Source organism: Leopardus geoffroyi, chromosome B4 (genome assembly GCF_018350155.1).
Source record: "Leopardus geoffroyi isolate Oge1 chromosome B4, O.geoffroyi_Oge1_pat1.0, whole genome shotgun sequence".
Taxonomy (NCBI): domain Eukaryota; kingdom Metazoa; phylum Chordata; class Mammalia; order Carnivora; family Felidae; genus Leopardus; species Leopardus geoffroyi.
Genome location: NC_059341.1, coordinates 48,183,608 through 48,207,688, shown reverse-complemented (window position 1 = coordinate 48,207,688; position 24,081 = coordinate 48,183,608). Strand labels below are relative to the sequence as shown.

The following is a 24,081-nucleotide window of genomic DNA, read 5'->3' as shown; positions in this document are numbered from 1 at the left end:
TCTGAGTGTTCTGGGCCCCCTTCTAGCATCATGTTGGACAGAAGCTTCTACAGGAAACTGCTCCTTTGTGTCTTGAATCTCAAAGCAAAGGCTGTGCCAGTGCAAACTTTACAGTCCCATCCCCCTCCTGCCTCCAGGCTTCAGTCCCTGGCAAATCCCATCAGAACCTACTTTTGTAAGGAAACAAATGGGCAAGTGTTTCCCTAGATAAAAGACAATATGCTTCCCATCTTATAAATATATAACAACCTTGGCTAACCTTGTTTAGGAACAATTGGTTCATTTATGCAGCAAATACTCATGAAACATCTAGATATGCCAGATACGGTACTAGATATTGAAGATACAGAACAAAAAGTATCACAGAATTTACATTTCCATAGGGAGAAGAGATAATAAATAAAAATATAAAATATATCATGTGCTAAGGGAAAGAATTACTTCAGAGACCGTCTGCCCATAATTTCCCTCCTTTAACTGGGCCTGATAGCCGCAGCTAAACCAGCCTTATCTAAAATGATTAATGACTACACGCCCTTCACTGGAAATCATTGGTACAGTTCCTGAGTTAAAACTAAAGGTCAAATTGGGCTTTTTCCCCAAACAGGAAACTATTATTAGGTTATTAGAGTTTTACTGTGAAGAATAGTTATTGCTTAGCTACAACCCTGCGTCTTCACAGAACCATCATCGTGTTAAAATAGTAAGTTCAAATTTCTAGGTGGTACAATTCACACAAAATCCAAGAACTCGCTCTTATTGACAGAGTACTTGGTAAATGTAAAGAAAACTCAGAGCTGTCAGCCAATGGACGCAATTGATCCCATGAGGGAAAAAAGAGGACGAGATTCCCTAATAGCAATTCCTGCTAATCACCAGTGTGATTTCAGAGAAACAGAACCTGCAGCCCACAACCTGTGATAGCCCATTCTCCAGGCAGGTGTCTGCTCATTCCTTTCCCCCTGTCTGGCGGAAGAACCAGGATTTGGGATACGATGAGTATCTCCTCCTCATTTTATTATGGCGACAGCCACCTGATGTTTCATAAGAAAGGAAAGAAATACATGTTCAGGAAAAACAGGACAATGGCATTTCAGTTTGTTTCTGAGCCCCAGGCCTCATGATTAGAAGATCATTATTAGCCTATAACAATCTCCACAGGATCCTTCCTTCCAACAGTTTCTTCCTTTTCTTTTTCTGCTGTTCAGGAAGTTTTAAATGACACCATCTCCTACCCTGATGGTACATTCATGGATTGGGAGTTTAAGATCTCGGTCTTGTATGACATTGCTAAGGTAAGAGACCTACAAACAAAAGAGACATTTATGAAAATTAAACATAGGAAAACAGCTCTAGCAAGTTTTCAACCTCTCTGAGCATTGGTTTCTTTATCCATAAAATGATAGTAAAAATAGTACCTATGTCAGAGGGTTGTTGTGAGGATTTCATAAATAATGCACGTACTTCATGTGATATTTGGTATAAATAAATGTTCGATATCCAAGCTATTACTTTTTATTATTATGTTTTTCCTGCTCTGAACTTGGGGTACACATTTTCATAGACTTGCTGGAAATCAAAATCATATTACGCTTCAGGCAAGACAACAATCTTTTTAAGAGAAAATGTTCAGGACAGGCAACCCTCTTGCTCAAGGCCCTAATGAATTTGGACGTGTGTATTCCCAGATAGTATACGAAAAAAGGAAGTGGCTGCCAGTGGCCTCATTCAAGAACGAAGAAAAGTCAATCCCAAGATTGAGCTGTTTGATACAGCCTTAAATAGCCTGAAAGTCATCTAGGACCAGAATCGGTTTTAAAAAGATTGTATGACACCCACCCTCTTTGCCACTTTTCACTCCTGTGATCCAGGCTGAAGACCAATTTCTGCAGTGACACCTCTGGCCACCAGAGGGAAGCACAGCAGCACCACACCCCACCTCCCCACGCCAAAAAAAAAAAGGGTCGGGGTTGGGGAGGCTTGCCCTTTCGTAATTGAATTGCCCCTCCCTTCAGAAGGGCAAGTCTGTATTTTTATTGAGGTAGAAAACCAGAAATACACCCCAAGATCACAGACTAAGTGGTAAGCAGAAACACTTAAAAAAAAATTGAATCAACCCTTTGTTTCATATTCTGCATAACTGTTTAACCAGAGTCTTTAGACAATTGCCTTTTAAGATGCAGCGCTTAGGCAAGTATTAGGGCATTAACAATATTTTTAAAGGAGAATTAATGGAACTAAATTTAAATTCTAGTGGTGTGATTATGTCTGCATGCTGAAATGCTTTCAAAATGTTATTACTTTCTTTAAAATAATCAAACAGCTGAAGAGTATCATATCTCTTTGTTTCCCTGCCATCTGAAAAATTACAGGGCATGTCATACCTGCACTCCAGTAAGACCGAAGTCCATGGCCGTCTGAAATCCACCAACTGTGTGGTAGACAGTAGAATGGTGGTAAAGATCACTGATTTTGGCTGCAGTTCCATTTTGCCTCCAACAAAAGGTCTGTAAGGAATGACATTTTTACTAGTTCCCCACTTAAAAAAAAAAAATTCTCACAAGTGGTCAGGGAGTGGTGATACTGATCAGAAAATAAACACTTGGAGCCACAAGAGGAAACAGCTGGCTCATTCTCCAGCACTACACCCTTGTCAGTTTTTGCCAGTTTTCAACAAGTGCTTCTTGAGTTGAACAAATCTGTTCTGTGGGTTTCCTTCATCCATGTGTTTCTGGATATCAGTGAGGAAATCATGAAGAACTTACTGGCTGTGGAAGCAGAACAGGGTGAAAAAATAGAGAAGGTGAGGGTAGTGAGAGACCTTAGGAATCATCTAGTCTAACTCTTCCTTTGTATAAGTCAGAATTGAGGCTCAGAGGCTGAGATTTGCCCAAGAAGATAGAATACAAGGCAGAAGACCTATTTCCAAATTGTCATTCATTTATCTGTGATTATGATAATGGGAAGAAAAACCACTCTTATTAGTAAAATATATTCTTACCTATCCCTTTCTGGATTGTTATAAGGGCCAAAAGAGAAACACAAAGAAAAGTGATTTATCTTGTATAAAGAGCTTTTCATGTTGAACATTTACCCATTCTTTACTATAACTCGGGGTTAAACAGCCTCAGAAATCTAGCACTCCTACAAAGCCTCAAAATACCACCTAGATCCAAAAACCTAAATTCGATTTCTAATTCTACTTTGCAATCCTTTCATTTTCTCTCAATAAAAGTAAAGTTACAATTCCGCCCCTACTTCTTCAGTCACATCAAGCGTAGGATGACACTGGACTCAATCCAATAAGTGCTTGATGAAGACCTACCATGTGGCAAGCATGGTTCATCTGTGGTGGAACAAGTCTCCTTTAATAGATGACTCACCACGACACAAAATCAGATGAATTGCCGATCAAATGCTACCCTCTTAAACATCACTCAGTTATACCTGCGAATCTGTGCTGTCAGTTACCTGAAGTTTTAACGTAAGCTCATCCACTTATCTGTCCTCTACCCCAAACCATTAGGATCAATTGTATATGAATCACAAATCACACAAATTAACAAGACATAAATTCAAAAAGGCAATGAGCATTTGGATGGAAAACCAAACAAGGGAAATGTGCCTCAGCATAAGTGTATCATACCTCACATGAATTTAAAGATTTTTTTCATTGAAAAAGAAAATCTCAGAAAGTTTAGAAGGAGTTAGGTGATCCTAGAAAACTTGCAAGGGATGGAGAGAAATTGAATGTATGCCCTTGGTGTTACTATTTAAGTTAGGTGATAGGGTCCAAAACCCAAGTGTCTATAGGAACCAAGCACAGAACACAGGAGCACTTCACTTGTGTGAAGCATTAATGAGTAGCAGGCACAGAGTAAAATGTGAGAAAACTGTATGCATTATTTTTTCAAGAAACTGTGGGAACACAAGAAAACATGTCTGTGGCCAATAGCTGATTTGGAGGCTGTGAGTATGTCCAACCTGCAAAATATCACTGATAGGCTCTTTGTTTAAATGTGTTTCAATGGGTATGCATGTATGTTATACATAATATGTTCCATATTACATAATATACATATAGTATAAGTATTTTATATTTTATAATAAAAATATAAATTTATGTATTTTTTATTTATGAAGGCTTTCATAGGTTTATGACGTATGCACCACAAGCTATTAAATCCTCAGCCTTTCATATTCTACTGTAGTCGTTCTACAAATATTTGCTGAGCACTCCTATACACCAAGTGCTATTCTAGGTAGGCTCGAGGGTTTTCAGGACTATGATTCTAGAAGTTTTAGGGACCACATTGCCATGTGACCTCACCCAAATCCTGGCATTATATAGTCAGCTCAAGAGGCAAGTGTGCATTCTCTCCCTATCACCAGCATTAGCATAAACCCCTCAAAAGTTTGGGACGTTTAAGTTCAGGGCCACTCATATTCAGGGTGCATGGGATAGGGACTTAAAGAACAAAAGCAGGTTGGAGACCTACGAGCCGCTCAGCTCCCTCAACTTTGCAATCTCAATGCTGAATTCACAGACCTGTGGACAGCCCCGGAGCACCTCCGCCAGGCCAGCATCTCCCAGAAAGGAGATGTGTACAGCTACGGGATCATTGCCCAGGAGATCATCCTGCGGAGAGAAACCTTCTACACGTTGAGCTGCCGGGATGAGAATGGTAAGAGTTAGACTCAGCCATCTGCCTTCTCTGGGAGCCTGCATTCTAGGCTGACCAAGACCCTCATCTCTTTGTGACCACAGCTCAGTCCCCTCATCCGCAGAAGTAATGGCATATCTCCACTGCACGTCACACAGGGGTATTGGAGGGGTTGACAGGAAAAATGGTAGAATGCTCTGAAAAGCATATAACATACCAGGTGTCGTTACTGTCAGTATTATTGTCGGTTGAAGACTCTTGCCTTACAGTCTCCCCCCTTCCCTTCTGATTCTAAGAAAAGATGTGTGTCTGTTTAACACCTGAGCTACATCACTCTCGTGGCACAACATATGTATTTTAGTTCTTACTGAGAGAAGATCTATAGTTTTTGTCACAGGTCTTCTCAAGGGGGAAATGCTTCCTTCCATTCATCCAACCGTTGCTTACTGTGTAATTATTATGTCCCAGGTCTTAACTCTCTGGAGGGTGGGGGTCTAAAGGATGTAGAGAGGGCAGGCTAGACTCTTGGAGGAAACGTACTAAAGGTAGTGGTATTCAAGTTAAGTTTCAGAGACTTAGTAACCTTAACTTAAGCTAATAACCCCCTGGGTATAAGTGGGTATAAGACCCCTCGCCTGGTGGTCATTCATTCTTTGAGTGCTTGCCTGGGCTCTGCCATATTTTCACTGGGTACCCATCCAGGGTAGGTGAACCAATTCAGGGTCTGGCTGCTGCTAAAATTTTTTCATGCTGTATTCTTTCTTGTAATTTGCATAATTCTCATCCCATCAGAGAAGATTTTCAGAGTAGAGAATTCCAATGGAGTAAAACCCTTCCGCCCAGATCTGTTCCTGGAAACGGCAGAGGAGAAAGAACTGGAAGTGAGTGCATTTCCCTACATGAGTTTTGTGTGTTGCTATAACAAATTGCCAGCAACTTCGTGGATTGAAACAACAGAAATTTATGCCTTATAGTTCTGGAGGCCAGAAGTCTGAAATAAGTTGTCAACAAGGTCATGCTTCCTTCAGAGGTTCTAGGGGAGAATCCATTTCTTGCTTCTTCCAGAAGCTTCTGATGGCTACTGACTTCCCTTGATTTGTGGCCACAACACTCCAATCTCTGCCTCCATGGTTCCATTTTCATCTTTTCTGTCTATTCTCCCTCTACCTCCCTCCTGTATAAGGATTCATGAGACTACACTGAGCCTACCAAGGTGGTCCACAATAATGTTCCCATTGCAAGGTCCTTTACTGAATCACATCTGCACAAACCTCTTTTCCAAATAAGGTGACATGCACTGGATCCAGGGGCCAGGACTCAGACATTCTCTTTGGGCACCGTCATCAGCCCCATGTCCTTTTCCACCTCTCCCAACTCAAGACCTGGCTTCTGAAGCACATATCGCCCTCTCAATTTTTAGGAGCTAAAAGATCAAGATGTCCATGTCATACACTTCTTAGGCTTATAAATACCACCTACTGATTAAAAAATGAATATGCCCACATCTAAAAATAATAGGAAAGTATATAGTCGTCCCTCCTTATCTACGGGGGATACATTCCAAGACCCCCGGTGGATACCTGAACTGCAGATAGTACTGAGTCCTCTATATACTAGGCTTTTTCCTAGACATACATACCTTTGATACAGTTTAATTTCTAAATTAGGCACAGTCAGAGACTGACAAGAATAATAATAAAATAGAACTGTAACAATATAACAATATACTGTAATAGAAGTTATGTGAACATGGTCTCATTCTCAAAATATCCTTTTGTACTGTGCTCACCCTTCTTGTGATGACGTGAGATGATCAAGTGCTCACGTGACGAGATGAAGTGAGGTGAATGACGCACGCACAGGCCTTGTGACGTTGCACTAGGTTACTATGGACCTTCTGACGATTTGTCAGCAGTAGGATCGTTTGATTCCAGACCATGGTTGACTCAGACAAGGCGGGACTGCTGGGAATTGGAATCTTCTGGGGTGGAGCGTGAGCACAGGAAACTGGAAACCTCTCGGGGTGATTCCGCTGGTCGCTGTGGTTGGAAGCCCTTGCGGAAGAGATTCGCATTGGAGTCACTGCCTCCTACCCACTGCACATAAACCCTGCAAACTTCTGTAAAGCATTTTCTGCCGACAATCCAGCCCCGTCCAAACCCATATCACATTTTTCATTAATTTAGGGCCCAAGGGACGGGTGAGGCCAGGTGGTGCGGAGACAGACTGAGGGGAACTAAGCAATCTCAGCCTCATTGTCAGAGTTGCGATGTTTTAAAAATACTCCCTACCTCAGGGCGCCTGGGTGGCTCTGCGGGTTAAGTGGCCTACTCTTGGTTTCGGACCTGCGTGGGGCTCCTCACGGACAGTGTAGAACCTGCTTCACGTTCTCTTCTCCCATCTCTCTCTCTCTCTCTCTCTCTCTCTCTGCCCCTCCCCCTGGATTCAGGCTCTCACTCTCTCAAAGTAAATAAACTTAAAAAAAAAAAAAAATACTCCCTGCCTCAATTACTCCCATCAAGGGAAGAGAATAGGAGAAGATACACCCCCTGAGCAAATCCACCCCTTCTTTCTTTCAGGTCTATCTACTTGTAAAAAACTGCTGGGAGGAAGATCCAGAGAAGAGACCAGATTTCAAGAAAATTGAGTCTACGTTGGCCAAGATATTTGGGTATTGCTGAAATTTTTGCTTTTCCTCACTTATTTCAGATTTTTCTAATAATAGTTGACAGCCAGTGGCACCTCAGAATGGAATGCCTGTTCTAATGAAAAACCCCAGACTGCAACCCCTGTCTCAAAAAAATTAAAATGAGATGGAGACCAACAGACCATTTTCTCAGGGAATAATCACTTGAAAAGTTGAATAGCCAAGGGCAAAACTTGCCTGGTTAATATATAAACTCTGGCTGATCATAAGTATGTCTGTTAAAAATCTAGTTCCCTGACCCTTCTGGAGGTAATTAGAAGTCTAGCACGAGTCCTGAGTATTTGCAAAGCCAGTAGATCATTCTTAAGATCAAGAAGCTCTTAAAATCTTAAAATCAGAAACTGTGGCCCTAGGTGCTTAAGCCTTGTGCCATGAATCAGATTTTATTTCAGGGTCCAAAATTTAAAAAAAAACAAAATAAGCACACAATTATCCAGTAAGGTTGAATTCTAGATTTTCCGTGTTTTCAGTTAGAGTGAAAAAAATAACAGTGAAGAGATTAGGAGATCCAGCTTCTAGACTAGGGTCTGGTAATAGCTTGGTGTAGGACATTGGGCAAAGTGCTTACCCTAACTGGATGTCAATTTTCTTTTTATTAAAACTGGACTTGAATAGGATGATTTCTGCAATTCCTTCCAGCTCTTATTTTCCATACTTCTCATTAAGTCAAAGATTCAGATACTTATTGAACCTAAAAGCCCAGGGCTGAGATGAGGTCAAGTGAAATCATGAAAGTGGTCATTGAAGGGTACATCTAATCTGTCATTTGTGTGGAAGGAGCAGAAAATAACAAATGATGTAATTCTTACTCATTTTTTAATTTTTTCACAGACATTTTACTAAGATCCGATGAGACTGTATATGTGATAAGTGAAATGTAAACTCATGAAGATAAACTGGGCCCCTGATACATAGCCTTTAATAGGGTGGTTCTCAAACTTGGCTGCCCATTGAGATCACCAGGCAGGAGGGGGTGGGGCAGGAATGTTAAAAAAAAACAACAACAGTGCCTGAGCCCTGCCCCAGAGAGTCTGACGTAATTGGTCTGGGGTGCAGGCTGGCATAGGGGTTTATAATAGCTCCTTGGGTAATTAGAATATGCAGTCAGGGTTGAGAAAACTGTTTTAATTGAATCAATTCATCACAAACGGAGACCATCTATCTTTATTCCTTACACCTGCTCCCTCACCCAACTAGACTCTATACTAGTGGCTTCAAGGAAAACCTCCCTGGGGAACTTGTTAAAAAATACTGTTTCATAATCCCAGACCTAGCGGTTTCCAGTTATGTAGGTCTGAGGTAGACTCAGTAATGTATTGAAATTTTAACAAACATCCCTCCCCACCTCAGGGGATTATGATGGAGGCCATCTTCTCCTTGAGGGCAGAAGTGGTAACTTAAATCGTTGTTGTAATAATGAAATAGTAGTATTTATTCAACCCCTTCTATGGTGCTGTAGATGGTATAAACATTATCTCGATACTGAACAACCTTACAGACAATGTACCTCCTGACTGAGCTCTGCACCAAGGCTTGCAATGTGTCCCAGCGTCGAAGAAAGCTGGCATCTTGTCGAAGTGTCCTTGGCCTAACAAGATCATCCAGAGTTAGGTTTTGTGCTTTAGGACCCAGTCTTTCTTTCTTTTTTTTTTTTTTTTTTTCATTTCTTTTTTCTTTTTTTTAATGTTTGTTTATTTTTGAGAGAAAGAGAGAGAATGTGAGGGGGATTGGCAGAGGGAGACACAGAATCCAAAGCAGAGGACCCAAGCTTTCTGTTCTAAGGAGAAAACAGAAGGCTCAGCTTTGCTTTTCTCGGTCCTTCTCTTATACTTGTATTTATCACTTCTAGTGCCTTAAAAAAAAAAAAATTCTCCCTTTATTGTAAATCGTTATTAAAATTTTTTAATTTTAGAAAATAGGAATAAGCAAACAAAGGAAAAACATCACCTATTTATCAATAGATGGCTACTGGTTTTCAAAAATTAAAATTACAATTTTTGCTGTTTTATCAACTTTTCTACTTAATATAGAGGTAGCGTCTTTCTGTATCTTTAACTGTTCTAATTTGTATTTTATACAATGCATGAATATTCCATTGTGTCGTAATATTTTCGTTACGTTTTGTTACTCGTTTGGGTTATTTTCAAACTCTTGCTGTTGTAAAGACTGCTGTGACTTTTCTGTAGTTACCTTTCAGCACATTCTTGTGGTTTCCTGTGGCTAGTTCCTGGAAGAAGTGCTGGTGAACTGATCAGTGTGTGTACTTTTAAAGCTTCTGACACATTTTGCCACACTGCCCTCCAGGAAGATCATAGTGGATGTTTTTCCTCCTTACCTCCATTATTACCATTACTCTAACATTTGGTTTAATTTTTTAAAAATCTTGTGTCTATTTCTAGGGGCGCCTTGGCGGCTCAGTCAGTTAAGCGACCGACTTGGTTTCAGCTCGGGTAGTGATTTCACAGTTTATGAGATTGAGCCCCGCATCTGGCTCCTCATTGACAGCACAGAGCCTTCTTGGGATTCTCTCTCTCTCAAAATAAATAAATAAACTTTAAAAATATATCTTATGTCTCTTTCTATTTCTTTAATTTCTCCTGAGGCTAATTTTTTTTAACGTGTGTTGACCGTTTTTATTTTATTTTTTGCTTTATAACTTTTTAATCACATTTGTCCACTATTTTACTGGATGTTTATGCTTTAATAATTTGTAACAACTCTTTATTACTACCTACAGCCTATTTCACGACAAAAAAAATGAAAGTTATATGGACACCTTGATCCGACGTCTACAGCTGTATTCTCGAAACCTGGAACATCTGGTGGAGGAAAGGACGCAGCTGTACAAGGCAGAGAGGGACAGAGCTGACAGACTCAATTTTATGTTGCTTCCAAGGTAAGGCAGGTTCTCTTGCCGGTGTAGTTTCTCATGATTCCACAGCCATGCCTTCTTTCTTATAGCTGAAAGCGTCAGCATTTTCTTCTAGTATTGTTTTGTTTCCCTTGTATCTACATAAGATTGTTCCCTTTTGCACATTCTTCAACAGATTATTCGGTTAAAAAAAATACACATACCTTGCTAAGACTTGTTCTGGTTTGTACTGTAAATATCTAGAAGAAAAAGATTATTTTCTTTTAAATTTAAATTTTTTTTTTAATGTTTATTGATTTTTGAGAGAGAGGGCGTGAGCAGGAGAGGGGCAGAGGGAGAGGGAGATACAGAATCTGAAGCAGGCTCCAGGCTCTTGAGCTGTCAGCACAGAGCCTGACGCAGGGCTCGAACCCATGACGTGACCTGAGCCAAAGTTGGACACTCAACCGACTGAGCCACACAGGCGCCCCCAAAAAAGTTATTTGCAAGCGGCTGTGTGTTGCCCCAGAAAGAGCATGGACAGTGGAGTTAGCATAGCCAGGGTTCTAACACTTTGCCACTTTTACTAAGTCTGGGACCTGTGGCGGGTCACTGTCTGTCTCTCCCTAATCTCAAAATGGAAATTAAAATTTTCCTCTGGATTCTGTGAGCCATAAGGCACTTGTAGGCACTAACTGCCCATTTCTTTTCTTCTTTTCACCTCAAAGTAGAAGCCAAATTACAAGGAGTAGGAACAGTCATTAGTGGAGGAGGTGGGGGCCACATATCAGATGCCTCATCACAGAGGCATCTATGGGCTGGCGTCTGTTTTGTGAAACAGTATCACAGCCAGGACATAAAGAGAAAGGACGTAAGGTTGAAATCCCTATACAGCTTAAAGTTTTGTGAGTGTTAGTACTCAGATAATAACAAAGAAATGTTAAGAGAAGCAAGAAGTTAAAATGTGGAGCTAGAAAACAGACTTTGGCCAAGGGGCCCTTACCTGTCACAAGTGAGCGGTAATGTTCTCTTCTCGTTCAAGTAGAATAAACTGTTTTGTTAGAGGAAGCCTAAGCTAGACAGTCCAGCATTGGGTGAAATCATGGAAGCTGAGGTCAGCTAGGCCTGAATTCAAACTGTGTTCCCACCGCTGACTACCAATGTACAGTCTTGGACAATTACCTACATGATCTAAGCCTCAGTTTCTTTTGTACCTCACAGGCTAGCCCTAAGAATTTCCTGAAATAGTGCTCAGGATATAAGGTACTTAGCCCAGAGTCTGGAATGTCCATGGCTGTTATTATCGTACATAATAGCCATGACTTTTATATATAACTTGTGTTCATTATTGTTTTATTTTGAGCCCATGCTTCATTTAGAATATCAGCTCTATGTTAGTAAAAGGATGATTTTGAGATTGTATGAGCTGTTTTCTCAATAGAACAGTTTCTCTTTGACAAACCCGAGTGACGAGGGTAGGAGTTACCAACATGCTCTGTTCAGTCATCTGTGCCTGAAGGAGGCCTACTGCAGGACCTGTGTGTCCTCAGAATGCCAAGGAACAGCCTGGAAATGGTGCCCTGGTAATAGGCTGGAGCCCTTAATATTCCCATCAGATTGCAATTTCTGTCAGAGCTTTGTAAATGCTAGGTTTAAGATGCATAATTCCTTGCCTGGCCTTTAGTGCTGAGTTGTAACAAAAACAACATCCAGACAATCTGGCTGCCTTTCCCAGGGTGTCATCATCCGTGGTTTTAACCAATACTGTTACTCAAATGATTTGAAACAGCTGGCTCACTGCCTCAGATTTTTATCTTACCTTTGCTGTAATGTGCCACTTTGATCACTAGATGGTAGTTTTAACTTTTGAGTATAGTTGACATACAATGTTATACTAGTGTCAGGTGTAGGACAGAGTGATTTGAGATTCTGTGTATTACTCCGTGCTCACCACAGTAAGCGAAGTTACCACCTGTCACCATACAGCGTTATTGTTACGATAGGTCTCCCACCCAAGTACTAACCAGGCCCGACCCTGCTTAGCTTCCGAGATCAGACGAGGTCGGGCGCGTTTAGGGTGGTATGGCCGTAGACATATTTTTACGATAGGATTGACTATATTCCCTATGCTCTACTTTTCATCTCCAGGGGTAGATGTTTTATTGGATTGCCACAGGTTATATAACACAGATCTCTTCAATAGCTGCAATACACCATGATTCCAGTGCAACTGTCTGATAATTTATGTAAAAATATATTTGTAAAAGAAAATTAAAATGTACATGAACAATAACTTAGAAGAATCAAAAAGAAGTATTTACAGCAAGATTGTCAATAAACTAAGACTGCATGTAGGAACCAGATTCTACTTAACTGCTTACTTAAACAGTGCCTCTTGGCTTTTGAGATGTTAAAATAGAAGTTTTTTCTTCTTGTGGGAGGCCTTTCTAAAACATTTACTGTGTTCGCTAATCTGTGTCAGCAACAGCTTGTTACCAAAGCTCACTGTGTTAAGTCACGGCCCTTCATTTATCTACCAACATTCGTTCCTCTCTTTGCGTACTATTTCCCAAGCTTATATGACTTTTCAGATATAAGCAGTAATACGAAGGGCAAAAATGGTGAAATATCCAATTTTATGATTACATTTATGTATCCTTCAAAAAATTTGCACCCTTATATTGGGCATGTCAAGAAAAACCACCCCAGAAGTGACCCCTGAGAATCCAATCAGCTGCACCAAAGGGGTGTTTCTTAAAGATCCCAGGCTTTGTCATCGCACCAATGGAAAAAAATTCCCTTGATGCTTTGGAGGTTCTCAAAAGGAATGTTGCCTGTCCTTGTGGTTAACGAGCTGTTTTCTGGGAGAATGGAAGACATTGCTATTTGGACACAATTGGCATACCTCCAGATCATCCCCATCTCCATGAATATCCAAGGTCTGGGTCGTGGAGGAGATGCCGTGCATTAAAAAGACTGAAAGGCGGGAGGATGTTGTGAGTTCTAATACTGCTTCAGTTCTAATACTGACTGTGGGACCTTGTGAAAGTCATACTTCTTAAGCCTCAGGGTTATCAATGACCTCTATGGCACCTCCCAGTGGCCATGTTCTGATTCTAGTGGTTCCATACTTGAGTCCTTTACAGAGCCATCCCAAGGGCAGACAGGGAGCACCCAACCTCATGTCAGTCCTACTCCATTTTCTCAGTGAAAAGGCAATTGGCACATCAAGGAAGTGCAGTTCCTTCTTATGGTTCTGTCTTAATTCTGAGTCTGATATACCATTCCTTCTATCTCTGCAACAGAGATATTCTAAGTTGCTTTATTTGACTTCTGCAGTTTTGCCATAATTTTAACATGTGTTTACATGGTGACTGACTTTGCTTTTTAAAGGACCCAAAAATATATCAAAGAAGTTCTCATTCAGAACATATCAAAGTTAATTTTTAAGTGCATTGTTCCTTTATAGTGATATTAAACAATACCATGTTAAATATGCTTGGGATGCAAAACCCTTGGCTCTGATGAAAAAGCCAGATCTGACAGCTGTAGTGATTTAAGCTCTTACATTAACGACACACTCTCCTCAGCTTTTGGATATAGAACAACATCTAGAAGAAGCTGACAATCAACAAAGTGGTAAAAAGTGGACAAGTATGTATACATATGAGGGTTACATAGGTACTAGAGTTATATGTACATGCATATAAGGGTTAATAGCCAAGTACTGAGTTAATGCTAAACCTGCATATATACATCTGAGTTCAAATACGTGTATCATATGTGTATGTATATATTCTATTCCTATATTCAGTATGTGCAGCCTATCTTTGCTTCCTAGTCACTCCTTTCAGTGGAAATCCCAAATCCTAGGATGCTTTGTGGACAATTACTACTGTCTCACAGATGTATGCGAGATAAGAAAAAAAAAATTGCTGAAGTTGAAGGCATTTTTTCCCTTTCTCATCTAGGCTGGTGGTCAAGTCTCTGAAGGAGAAAGGCATTGTGGAGCCTGAATTGTATGAGGAAGTTACAATCTACTTCAGTGACATTGTAGGTTTTACCACCATCTGCAAATACAGCACCCCCATGGAAGTGGTGGACATGCTCAATGACATCTATAAGAGTTTTGACCACATTCTTGATCACCACGATGTGTACAAGGTAACCACATCACCTCCCAGGCTGAAATGATTGTACCACCCCATGTCAGCAGAGCCCAAGTTGATTGGTTCCTATTATTACTCAGCTCTTATCCTCTCTAAGGTTTAATGAATTTGTGGTTGAACACGAGCTAAAAGTGAAGGGAAGTGAAAGAATAAGAAGGGTCAGAAGTCAAAATGCCCACATGACTTTAAGAAGCACTGTGAAGGAAACAACATAAAGGTCATCAGGAATGAATTTTAGCTAATAAATTTAGTATTCTCAAATCACCTTTTAAAGAAATGGACAGTGTTTAGACTGATTGCAAATGAAGCGGAAAAGACACTGGAGTTACAACAAGTAGAATAGGAATCTGTTTTTCTTGTTGTTGTTGTTGCTGTTGTTGAAAGAACAAGCATCATTCAAAGAAGATTAAAGGAAAACAGGGAGAACACCCTGTAAGTTCAGAACTGGATCTGTTACCTGACTAGTGGGCTGACCAGTTTCGGGCTAATACTGCCTGAGTCAGAAGAGTAAAAGGACAATTGAATTCCCCCATTTTCATGTTGGAAAAGTAGCAGAGCATATGGAGCAAATAACTTTAGAAATAGAGCTCTTCATTCAAATCCCACTTGGCCCTACCTAACTGCGACCTCATAAAATACATTTAACTTTACCTATCTGTAAAACGGGATGATAATAACACCTAACTCAGCGGGTTATTGTGAAGACTATTGAAATAAACCATATGCCTGAAATACTGTATCCTTACAAGTAAAGTTTAAAGGTCACTCATGTGACAGTCTGTCATAATGGTTATTACCCACATAGAGGTGTCCCTTTTAGGGTCTGTCCTAGCCCCATCTTCACCCTATGTAGGCCAGAAAGCCATATTAACAACGGTTCTTGTTGGACAGAAAATGGTTATGCCTTGCAGAGACGGCTGGCAAAGAGAAGTTAACTAGTCAACAAATGTGAACTATATGACCATGACAATAACATTAAAAGAGAGGTCATTTACAAAGAATAATGTTGGTAGGATACTGCTGATACAAATTTGCTTATTACAAGAAAAGTGTTTAGAATCACCATGCTATAAGAATGTGCATTACATCTTGGAGGAACCTACAATTAATTTTTTTTTGTCAAAAAGGATATCAAAAATAAAGTGTTAAGTGCTAAAGGTGACTTTTCTGGTAATTAAATGTTATACGCCATCATTCAGATTATAATGTAAACTTTATAGAATTGTTACCACATCTAGATTACTTATGTTATTGTAAAGTACTCTCATATGGTCAAAATTACTTATCATTCATTTAACTAGACTATAAAACTGTGAAGAAATTTGCATATCTGGTCTTGAACTAGTCCCAGAAAAAGTGTACAGGGCTATGCTCCGACTGGGTTCTCAAAAGCTTTTGTTTTGATACGTAGTCAACTACTTGTTTTTAATTTCTTGTGCCTTTTGAAGGGATAGAATCACTAATGAGAAACTATTTCCACAGGTGGAAACCATTGGTGATGCCTACATGGTGGCCAGTGGTTTGCCTAAGAGGAATGGCAATAGGCATGCAATAGACATTGCCAAGATGGCCTTGGATATCCTCAGCTTCATGGGGACCTTCGAGCTGGAGCATCTTCCCGGTCTCCCAATATGGATTCGCATTGGCGTTCATTCTGGTATGGAGTTAAGCATTGTAGCAGATGGGAACATATAAACCTCTGTGCACCAACTAAATAAGAAAGGATAAAGGGTCTTAAGATGTGATTGATTTTCACATGAAGTTCATCCCGTTACACATCCGGATATAATGAGACAATCCTTTGAGAGTTCTAGGGAACACCACCTTTTACAGCACCTCTGACTCCTGGAATGCTAAACACCAACCACAGACTGAAATAACAGCCTCCAGATTTCTTCCTAAGTCCTCATATATATTATTTATTTCCTCCCCATCCCTTCCGTCTCCTGCCCCCAACTTCACATTTTTTTCCCACTAAACTTTTATAGTATCTTTCATGGATTAGATTATCTAGGGAAAAAAATAGCTGGTAAAATTCCTATAATGAAAGGCATTTATGTCCGCCTCACCCCCCTCAGTGGTACTGAAAGTACATGGATCACTTCAAAGACCATGAAAGATACTCAGCCAGGAATGTAAAGATTTGAGAACATCAGCTATAAATGTTATAGAAAAATATAGTTGGAGAGGACTCAGAAGTCATCTGGATTAATCCTTTATCAGGCACAAATTATCTTTATACGTTCCAAGACAAGTAATAATACAGCTACTTTTAGAATAATCCCAGGAGTCCCTCAAAACTCAGTTTCCAAAGCCAACTCACTCCATCATTAAATAGTTAAAATGATTAACAGTCTTTCCTTGTGTTAAATCACACCTCCCTATACTTTCTTGCCACTGCTTTTTTCTGCCCTCCAAGGCTCACAGAAGACTCAAAATACAGAAAACCCAAGATCACTCCAGACTCTGTGGCAAGAACCAGACCACTGCATTTGCGAATGTCATCCTGTATCCACAGTGCCTAGCACAGAGCCTGGCAGTAAATATTTCTTGATTTAGTAGTGAACCCGTGATATTCTCAAAGTAACAGTAAATGGAAGTTAAAAATTTCTGCCATGTTCACTCTTCCCCAATCATGTCCACAACCATGTATTAGGGATGTTTCTGTGTACACAGGAGGGGACTTCTCGGGCATTTCCCTAGCCGGCAACAGCACGGGGTCCCTTTTCTGACCCATCACAAATGCCAGGCCTGAGGGACAGCAGCAGGGCTGACTGAACTAAGTCAAGGAGGCTGACTAAACCAAGTCAAGGAGGCTGACTGAACCAAGTCAACCAAGTCTGGTTCCTGGCCCAATCTCTTTTCCCCTGTGACCAACTCAATGTCTGAGCTCAGCGCCTGGGCCCACATGCCACCACATTGGGCTGGAATGATAATAGACATTAGGAACACATACCTGGAGAGGTTTAGGCCTAAGAAATTAGGAGGTTGCAGTTAAATACTGATAGTTGAAAACAAGACTTAATACCTGCAGGAATTTTCTGCTACCAGGCCCTTCCCCAGCTTTATCTACTCCATTTCTGAAGTGAAGAGTCACCTGTAATTAGACCTAGCACACCGAAGGCACAGATCAGAGATCTTCTGACCAAGTCGCAGCCTCTGTTGCTCCTTGCCTTCTGTAGGTCGTTCTGTTTTTGTGTGTTTTTGTTTGTTTTTCAGTTGGCTATTTTGTGCTGTTTTGCATTGAACCTAACAAAGAAGGGCTCGGCACTCAAAGGAAGATCCAGTATTTTTATTCTTTTTCAATGTGTGTGGTCAGAGAATTTGTAGGATAAATCTACAAAGGAACTCATACAGATCAAAACCCAATAAGCCAACTAGAAAATCAATAGCTACCGTTATCCAAAAATCCAGTTTTGCAGTTTCTAGATTCATCTTGAACTCCTAAAATGTGTAACTCCTTGGATTCAGTCATTTCACACAAATGCTTCATGAACAACCCTTCTTCCTGCCTAACATCCTGCTGTGCCCAGTCTTGCCTTGGTTTCTGTTCTTGTCAGGGTGCCCTTGTGCCACAGCCCTCCCCACCCCCATCCCACTGCATTTCACCTGACATGTGAAGTGCTCAGAGATGATTATGCCAAGTCCTTGTCTTCCGGGTTCTCCATCATTGGCTCACCAGGCCAAGAAATGCTACTCTGAGTAAATAAAAATAAACTAAAACAAAATTTGGCCATTGAGCCTTCCAGTGTACCAGGCTCTCCAGCATTTCAGAGCTCAGGGAAGTGTGGTGTGGGAGAGTCTCCATTCTTCCTGAGAGCCTTCTATTGAAAATACTAAAAACGACTTCCCACGTTTGCAGCCTGGATCTCTGGATATCTTCTTGTTTTGTGCAAATGTACTTTTCTGTGCTAGGGCAGAACACCTTCTAGAAGCTTGTCTTGTTCCAACCATATTTTCCTCATTGAATACATCCATTTAAAACAAAAGCCACAGGGGCGCCTGGGTGGCGCAGTCGGTTAAGCGTCCGACTTCAGCCAGGTCACGATCTCGCGGTCCATGAGTTCAAGCCCCGCATCAGGCTCTGGGCTGATAGCTCAGAGCCTGGAGCCTGTTTCCGATTCTGTGTCTCCCTCTCTCTCTGCCCCTCCCCCGTTCATGCTCTGTCTCTCTCTGTCCCAAAAATAAATAAACGTTGAAAAAAAAAATTTTTTAAAATAAATAAATAAATAAAAATAAAACAAAAGCCACAGCTCCTTTTTCACACTGCCATCCACTTCTACGTAAAATGAAGGATTCGGCACTGTGCCTGAGAAAGAGGCTTACCCACCTTAACTCCACACTGTGATTTCTGCCGCTTCCACCTCCTGCTTTCTGTGCATTTCAGGTCCCTGTGCTGCTGGAGTTGTGGGAATCAAGATGCCTCGTTATTGCCTATTTGGAGATACCGTCAACACAGCCTCTAGGATGGAATCCACTGGCCTCCGTAAGAAAGGAGATTGCTTTTCTTAGAGGAAGCTTGTGGCTTCCAGCAGAGGGGAATTATAAAATAAAATGCACAATAGGGACATACAAAGTACAAGGGAGATGAAGGAATGACCTTTCACATTGACTGGACGTGAGCCTGTGTCAATACAGTCCTTGCTGCATTTGCTTTTGTTGTTACCATTTACTGAGAATTATTGTATTCTTACTTTTTAGCTAAGTGGTAGGCTATTTCATTAGTTTTGGTTCATTTGAAATGCATTCAGGTATGCTCTACTTGGAATAGTTATGAAAGTTAGCATAGATCCATGCAAGTTAAAAAAAAAGATTCAGTGGGCTAGATATGGAGCATACACTGGTTCACTTTCCTATTCCAATTTAGTTTTCCCAAGAATTGGTTTTCGTAAAGAAAAATGTAAGTATTTATTATATGCAAAAGCCTATATTGCATTTGCCTGGCAGGGCAGAGACGCCATGAGCTACATGTAGTAGATGCTCCATAAATATTGGTGACAGCGATAGTAACAGAAATATATACAAGAGAGAAAGAGGGGTGCCCGGATGGCTCAGTCAGTTATGCATCCGACTTTGGTTCAGGTCATGATCTCACGGTTCATGGGTTCGAGCCCCACGTTGGGCTCTGGGCTGACAGCTCGGAGCCTGGAGCCTGCTTCGGATTCTGTGTCTCCTTCTCTCTCTGCCCCTCCCCCACTCATGCTCACTGTCAAAAATAAATAAGTATTCAAAAATACAATTTAAAAAAAGAGAGAAAGAAAGCTTTGATAGGCGTGGGCGGAGCTTACAAAAACACAGGTGGTAGAGTGGTATTTTGGCAGTCCACCGACAGCCTGCTGCTGATCTGTACTAGAAAACCATGGTGTAAAGGAAAGAATAAGGTTGGGGCCAGACGGATTTGGTTATAATTATAATGACAGAAGTCACTATCTAAGCTGGGGAGGAATCTACCTCATCTTTCTAGGCATCGGAAGGCTGAAGAAATAAATTGAGGATGGGATACCAAGCTTGCTGGAAGGGTTTCTGGAAGGAGTTGATGTGACGTATGCTAAGCCTCTGATACATGGCAGACAACATGGGATTGCGATTATTCGTATTATTGTCATTGTCTGTGGCACCCATTGAGGGAAAGTGCTGCACCAATGGTGGACCACAACGGGGAATGTCTTCACCAACTATTTATGAGAAGGATAATAGTATCCTCAAAGGGTAAAACTTAAGAAAATCATGACCCTCTAACTCCCTCCTGAGTCTCTACCTTGCTGCCCACACTTAAGCTGCTTATTAGAACTTATACACAGGGACCCAAAACCAAATTCCAGCTGTCAAGTTCCGTACCACAAACCAAACCCAAGACAAGGTGCAGGGGCTACCGCTCTGTGCTAGAGTGAGAACCTGTGGAGCACAACCTGAGGAACCCTGTCACTCAGCACCCCAAAAAGCAGTGCCAGACCCTCTTTCATCCCATGTGTGATATTTATCTCACTGATTGTATTTTTAAGTGTTCTTTCACTAAACCATCTCAGCTGTCAAGAACATCTGTAACAAGTGTCCTGAATCAAGTGGAAACAAATGTGTTTGTATAATATTCTTGAAAATGGTTGAGATTTTCATTGATCTGTTTTGCATTTCCAGCCTTGAGAATTCATGTGAGCGGCTCCACAATAGCCATCCTGAAGAGAACTGAATGCCAGTTCCTATATGAAGTGAGAGGGGAAACATATTTAAAGGTAAGGGATCCGCAGGCAGAAGACCCAGGAAAAGCACTCACTTTGGCCCACCTCCTTGGAGAATGGACATCCAGTGGTCAATAATGTCATCTTCAATGAAGATGAAGAATCCTTTTCTGCCCTCCCCAGAGTGATCACCCATGATCCCCTGTAGGAGAAGCCACCACCAAAGAATGTGAACTCAGAACCCTTTAAATATTTTGAACCAGGGCCAATATGTTATAAAATGTCACCATCATTTCTTCCACATGCATCCAAGTTTTGTCCCCAAGTCCTCCTGCAAAGCCGAGAGCTAAGGTGTGGGACGGGACTTATTTAACTTAAGTCAGAGCCCCCATCTCCTCACTCACTTCCAGGCTTTCACTGCAAGATGCTGCTTCTCTCTAAAACCACCTCTCCAGGGATTGCTTTACCATTCTGAAGCTGTGGACCAGCTGTGGTCCCCAGACTTCTGATCCAGTGTCATCTGGGTGCTTTCTAAAATATAGATGCCCAGACTCTCCACCAGGCTTGCTGCGGAAGGCCCTCTGTGAATGTAGATCAGGAATCTGTATTTTTAATGAGTGTGCTCAGTGATCGGGACATACACCAAAGTTTGAGAACCACCGGTCTCTCCTCTCCACCATGTTCCTCACATTCAGAACAACTACCCTCCAGAGCCACCAGATGTCTCCACTTGGCTCTCAGGCCACTTTTCAAAGGTCCTTAGAATCTTTTCACCATTGGTCTGAATCCAACTACCAACTCTAAAATGATCTGTCTCCAGGAGCCACAGTGCTTCTGGCCTTTACACTGTGACTGCAACTTGGAAAAGCCTCCTTTCGTGTAGACGTGTCCTAATATCACACTTACTTTTTGAGTCCTCCATAAATACACTTTCTATACAGAACATTGCCACCCGAGTAGAAGCGGTGTCTAGATTACTGTGGTCCAAACACAGCCAGCAAACTACTGGCTTGAAAGATGAGTGATTTTTCGTTTTTTTTAAGCTTAAGGTGGGGAAACTAGCAAACGGCTAGTTTTTGTGACAAAATCTTGTGGCGAAAAGGACTAGAAGAAAATGTAGGTGATGAAAACCACTTGAATTTCTTGGTGAAGCAGGATTGTACCTCAATTTCCTTCTTTTTTAATTTAGACTTCTTACGATGTTCCTGTAGTGACATTTTGAAATGTCTTTGGGAAAAAAAGAGGACTCTTCTTTGGAAAAAACAAACATGTCTAGGGGGTGAGAGGCTTATTTTCAAAAAGGCACTTGGAAATGAAGATCTGTCTAGAGAGGATGAGAATCACATCAGGAACATGTGATAAGAAACATGGAACGGAAAGGTCTCTTGGAAATGACTATTTGTCAGAATGGCGGGCTGGAACTGACCTGTCTCCCTGGCCTCCGTGGCACTCACCTTGCTTGCCTCCCTAGGGAAGAGGAACCGAGACTACCTACTGGCTGACGGGGGTGAAGGACCGGGAGTACAACCTGCCAACACCTCCTACTGTGTAAGCTGCTGGGGGGTGGGTGTGGTGGGGAGGGGACAGGCGAGTGGAAGTCTTGGCTTTGACAGCTGTGCCACATACAAGGAATTTCACTGTGGGCAAAAAGCTTGGCTAGTGGCAATGATCTATTGAATAAGAGGCCAGGGACTACATACATGAGAAGTTTAGAAACCTCCGCCTCTGGCTGCCAGAAATGGGGTGTTTCAGGCACGCTCAGAACAGAGGGTAGTTGACCGCTCACCTCCTGCATGACAGGTTCGAGCATGAGTGGAGCATGCTGGGGCAAAGAGGCACCCTAATCTCTACGGCTGCCAACGGCTCTCTGCTGGGCTGCTGGAAACGGGCCCTCTTCCAGTCCCAGGACTGCAGTTCTGCGTTTTCATGTGGAGCTTGGGTTCTCCCAGAGAGGAGGAAGATGAGGTTTCAGGTCTAACGAACAGGTTTCAGTTCCCTTGAAGATGACTCAAATGACCATCCAGTTGCACATTTCGTTGCTGCAATAAGTCATACAGCTGTTACTGTGGCTTTTGCTATGGCACAGAGACCCTGTCTTGCAGACCCCTAGATGCTGGACCCACATAGACGGCAAGCCTGAAGAGAAGCCGAAACAACCCAGATCTTTTCTGGGCCCCAGGTCCATTTCAAACTCTTGAAACCCACCATCCCTTCTAAGCCTTCCTCAGACAAGAGCCACGCTCCAGGATGTGTGGGACCAAGTCCTCAGGCTTATGTTGCAGGGGCCTTGCATTGTCGTGGCTTCTTTTCTCCTCCCTGCGGTGGCTTGCGTAAACCTCACTGCACTCCCAAATCAAGCAGCGTGTTGTTTCAGTTTGAAATTGAAATATAATTTTCCGCTCAAAATATATTCTGCTCTTTCTCCAATTACACAGAGCAGGGATGGCAGCTCTTTTAAACTTGTCAAAAGCAAGGCTCATTCTGTATTCTCCGGACTCCCGGTGTTTGGTGCAGAATAAGCATTCCAAATAAGAATTCGATAAAATAAGCATTCTTTTGAGTAAACTGAACTGATTGTTCTGGAGCTAAGGAATATTCTGTGTGAATTGCTGAGAAGTGCCATTTTTTCTCCCCACTCTCTTTCCAGGGAGAATCAGCAGCGCTTGCAAGCCGAATTTTCCGACATGATTGCCAACTCTTTGCAGAAAAGACAGGCGGCGGGGATAAGAAGCCGAAAACCAACACGGGTGGCCAGCTACAAAAAAGGCACTCTGGAATACTTGCAGCTGAACACAACAGACAAGGAGAACACCCATTTTTAAACCAAAATGAAGTCCAAGGACTCAGCAAATTAAGTACAGCCTCACTTAGCGGCCTCAAGTGTCCCAGAGACCTAATGCAATAGAAGACTTGGATACTACACTCTGCTTCGCCTTGGCTGCCCTGTCTGGAACACAGACTTGCCTCTATGAATCAGATGTGCGCTCTCAGCGCAAAAATTACCTTTTACTCTGGAGTCTGACCTCAACAGTGACTCCAGGGAGCTTCCACCTGGGAAAGAAGAGGAATGGATGTACTATCTCTAGGTTGAAGAGACTGTGTTCTTACTTCATCTGTTTTGTTTTCGTTTTTGTTTTGTTTACTGACTCATTTTCCTTCTGTATTCATGAGAGGAGTTTTTTAAATTGTCACAATTATATCTTAAATAACTTTTCTCCATCAAACTATATTTAACTCATAATTTTTGCAGGAAGCATGCTACATGTTAGGCAGGAATAAAAGTTAAAAATTTACTGAGTCTGTGAATGTGTTTCCACCGGCTCCAGCCATTTCCCTGAAATGCTGCAGCCATCGTCTTGTGCCGGCTGAAAAACTGTGCTTGCTAAATTCCCCAGCACTGAAGTCAGGCAAAGCCAGCACTGTCGCTCAGGGCCAAAAACCTTGATGTTTAGTATCACCTGCTCCACATGAGGTGAATTTACATCGAGCCTTCTACCACGGGAGGCGGGACCTA

General features: G+C 41.7%; 1 protein-coding gene across 8 annotated transcripts in view; it reads left to right on the top strand.

Moving 5' to 3' along the window:
• GUCY2C (guanylate cyclase 2C) overlaps positions 1-23,860 on the top strand; it is a 142,368-nt gene extending 118,508 nt beyond the window's left edge. For all 8 annotated transcript variants that reach the window (XM_045462731.1, XM_045462726.1, XM_045462727.1 and 5 more), the window contains 12 exons: positions 1,209-1,295; positions 2,373-2,505; positions 4,548-4,685; positions 5,457-5,545; positions 7,244-7,335; positions 10,109-10,267; positions 14,194-14,386; positions 15,874-16,048; positions 18,779-18,877; positions 20,527-20,621; positions 22,039-22,115; positions 23,215-23,860. In XM_045462731.1, coding sequence (XP_045318687.1) covers positions 1,209-1,295; positions 2,373-2,505; positions 4,548-4,685; positions 5,457-5,545; positions 7,244-7,335; positions 10,109-10,267; positions 14,194-14,386; positions 15,874-16,048; positions 18,779-18,877; positions 20,527-20,621; positions 22,039-22,115; positions 23,215-23,389 — 1,512 coding nt within the window. In that variant the 3' untranslated portion in view covers positions 23,390-23,860. The remainder of the gene's footprint in view (positions 1-1,208; positions 1,296-2,372; positions 2,506-4,547; positions 4,686-5,456; positions 5,546-7,243; positions 7,336-10,108; positions 10,268-14,193; positions 14,387-15,873; positions 16,049-18,778; positions 18,878-20,526; positions 20,622-22,038; positions 22,116-23,214) is intronic.
• The last annotated feature ends 221 nt before the right edge of the window (positions 23,861-24,081 follow it).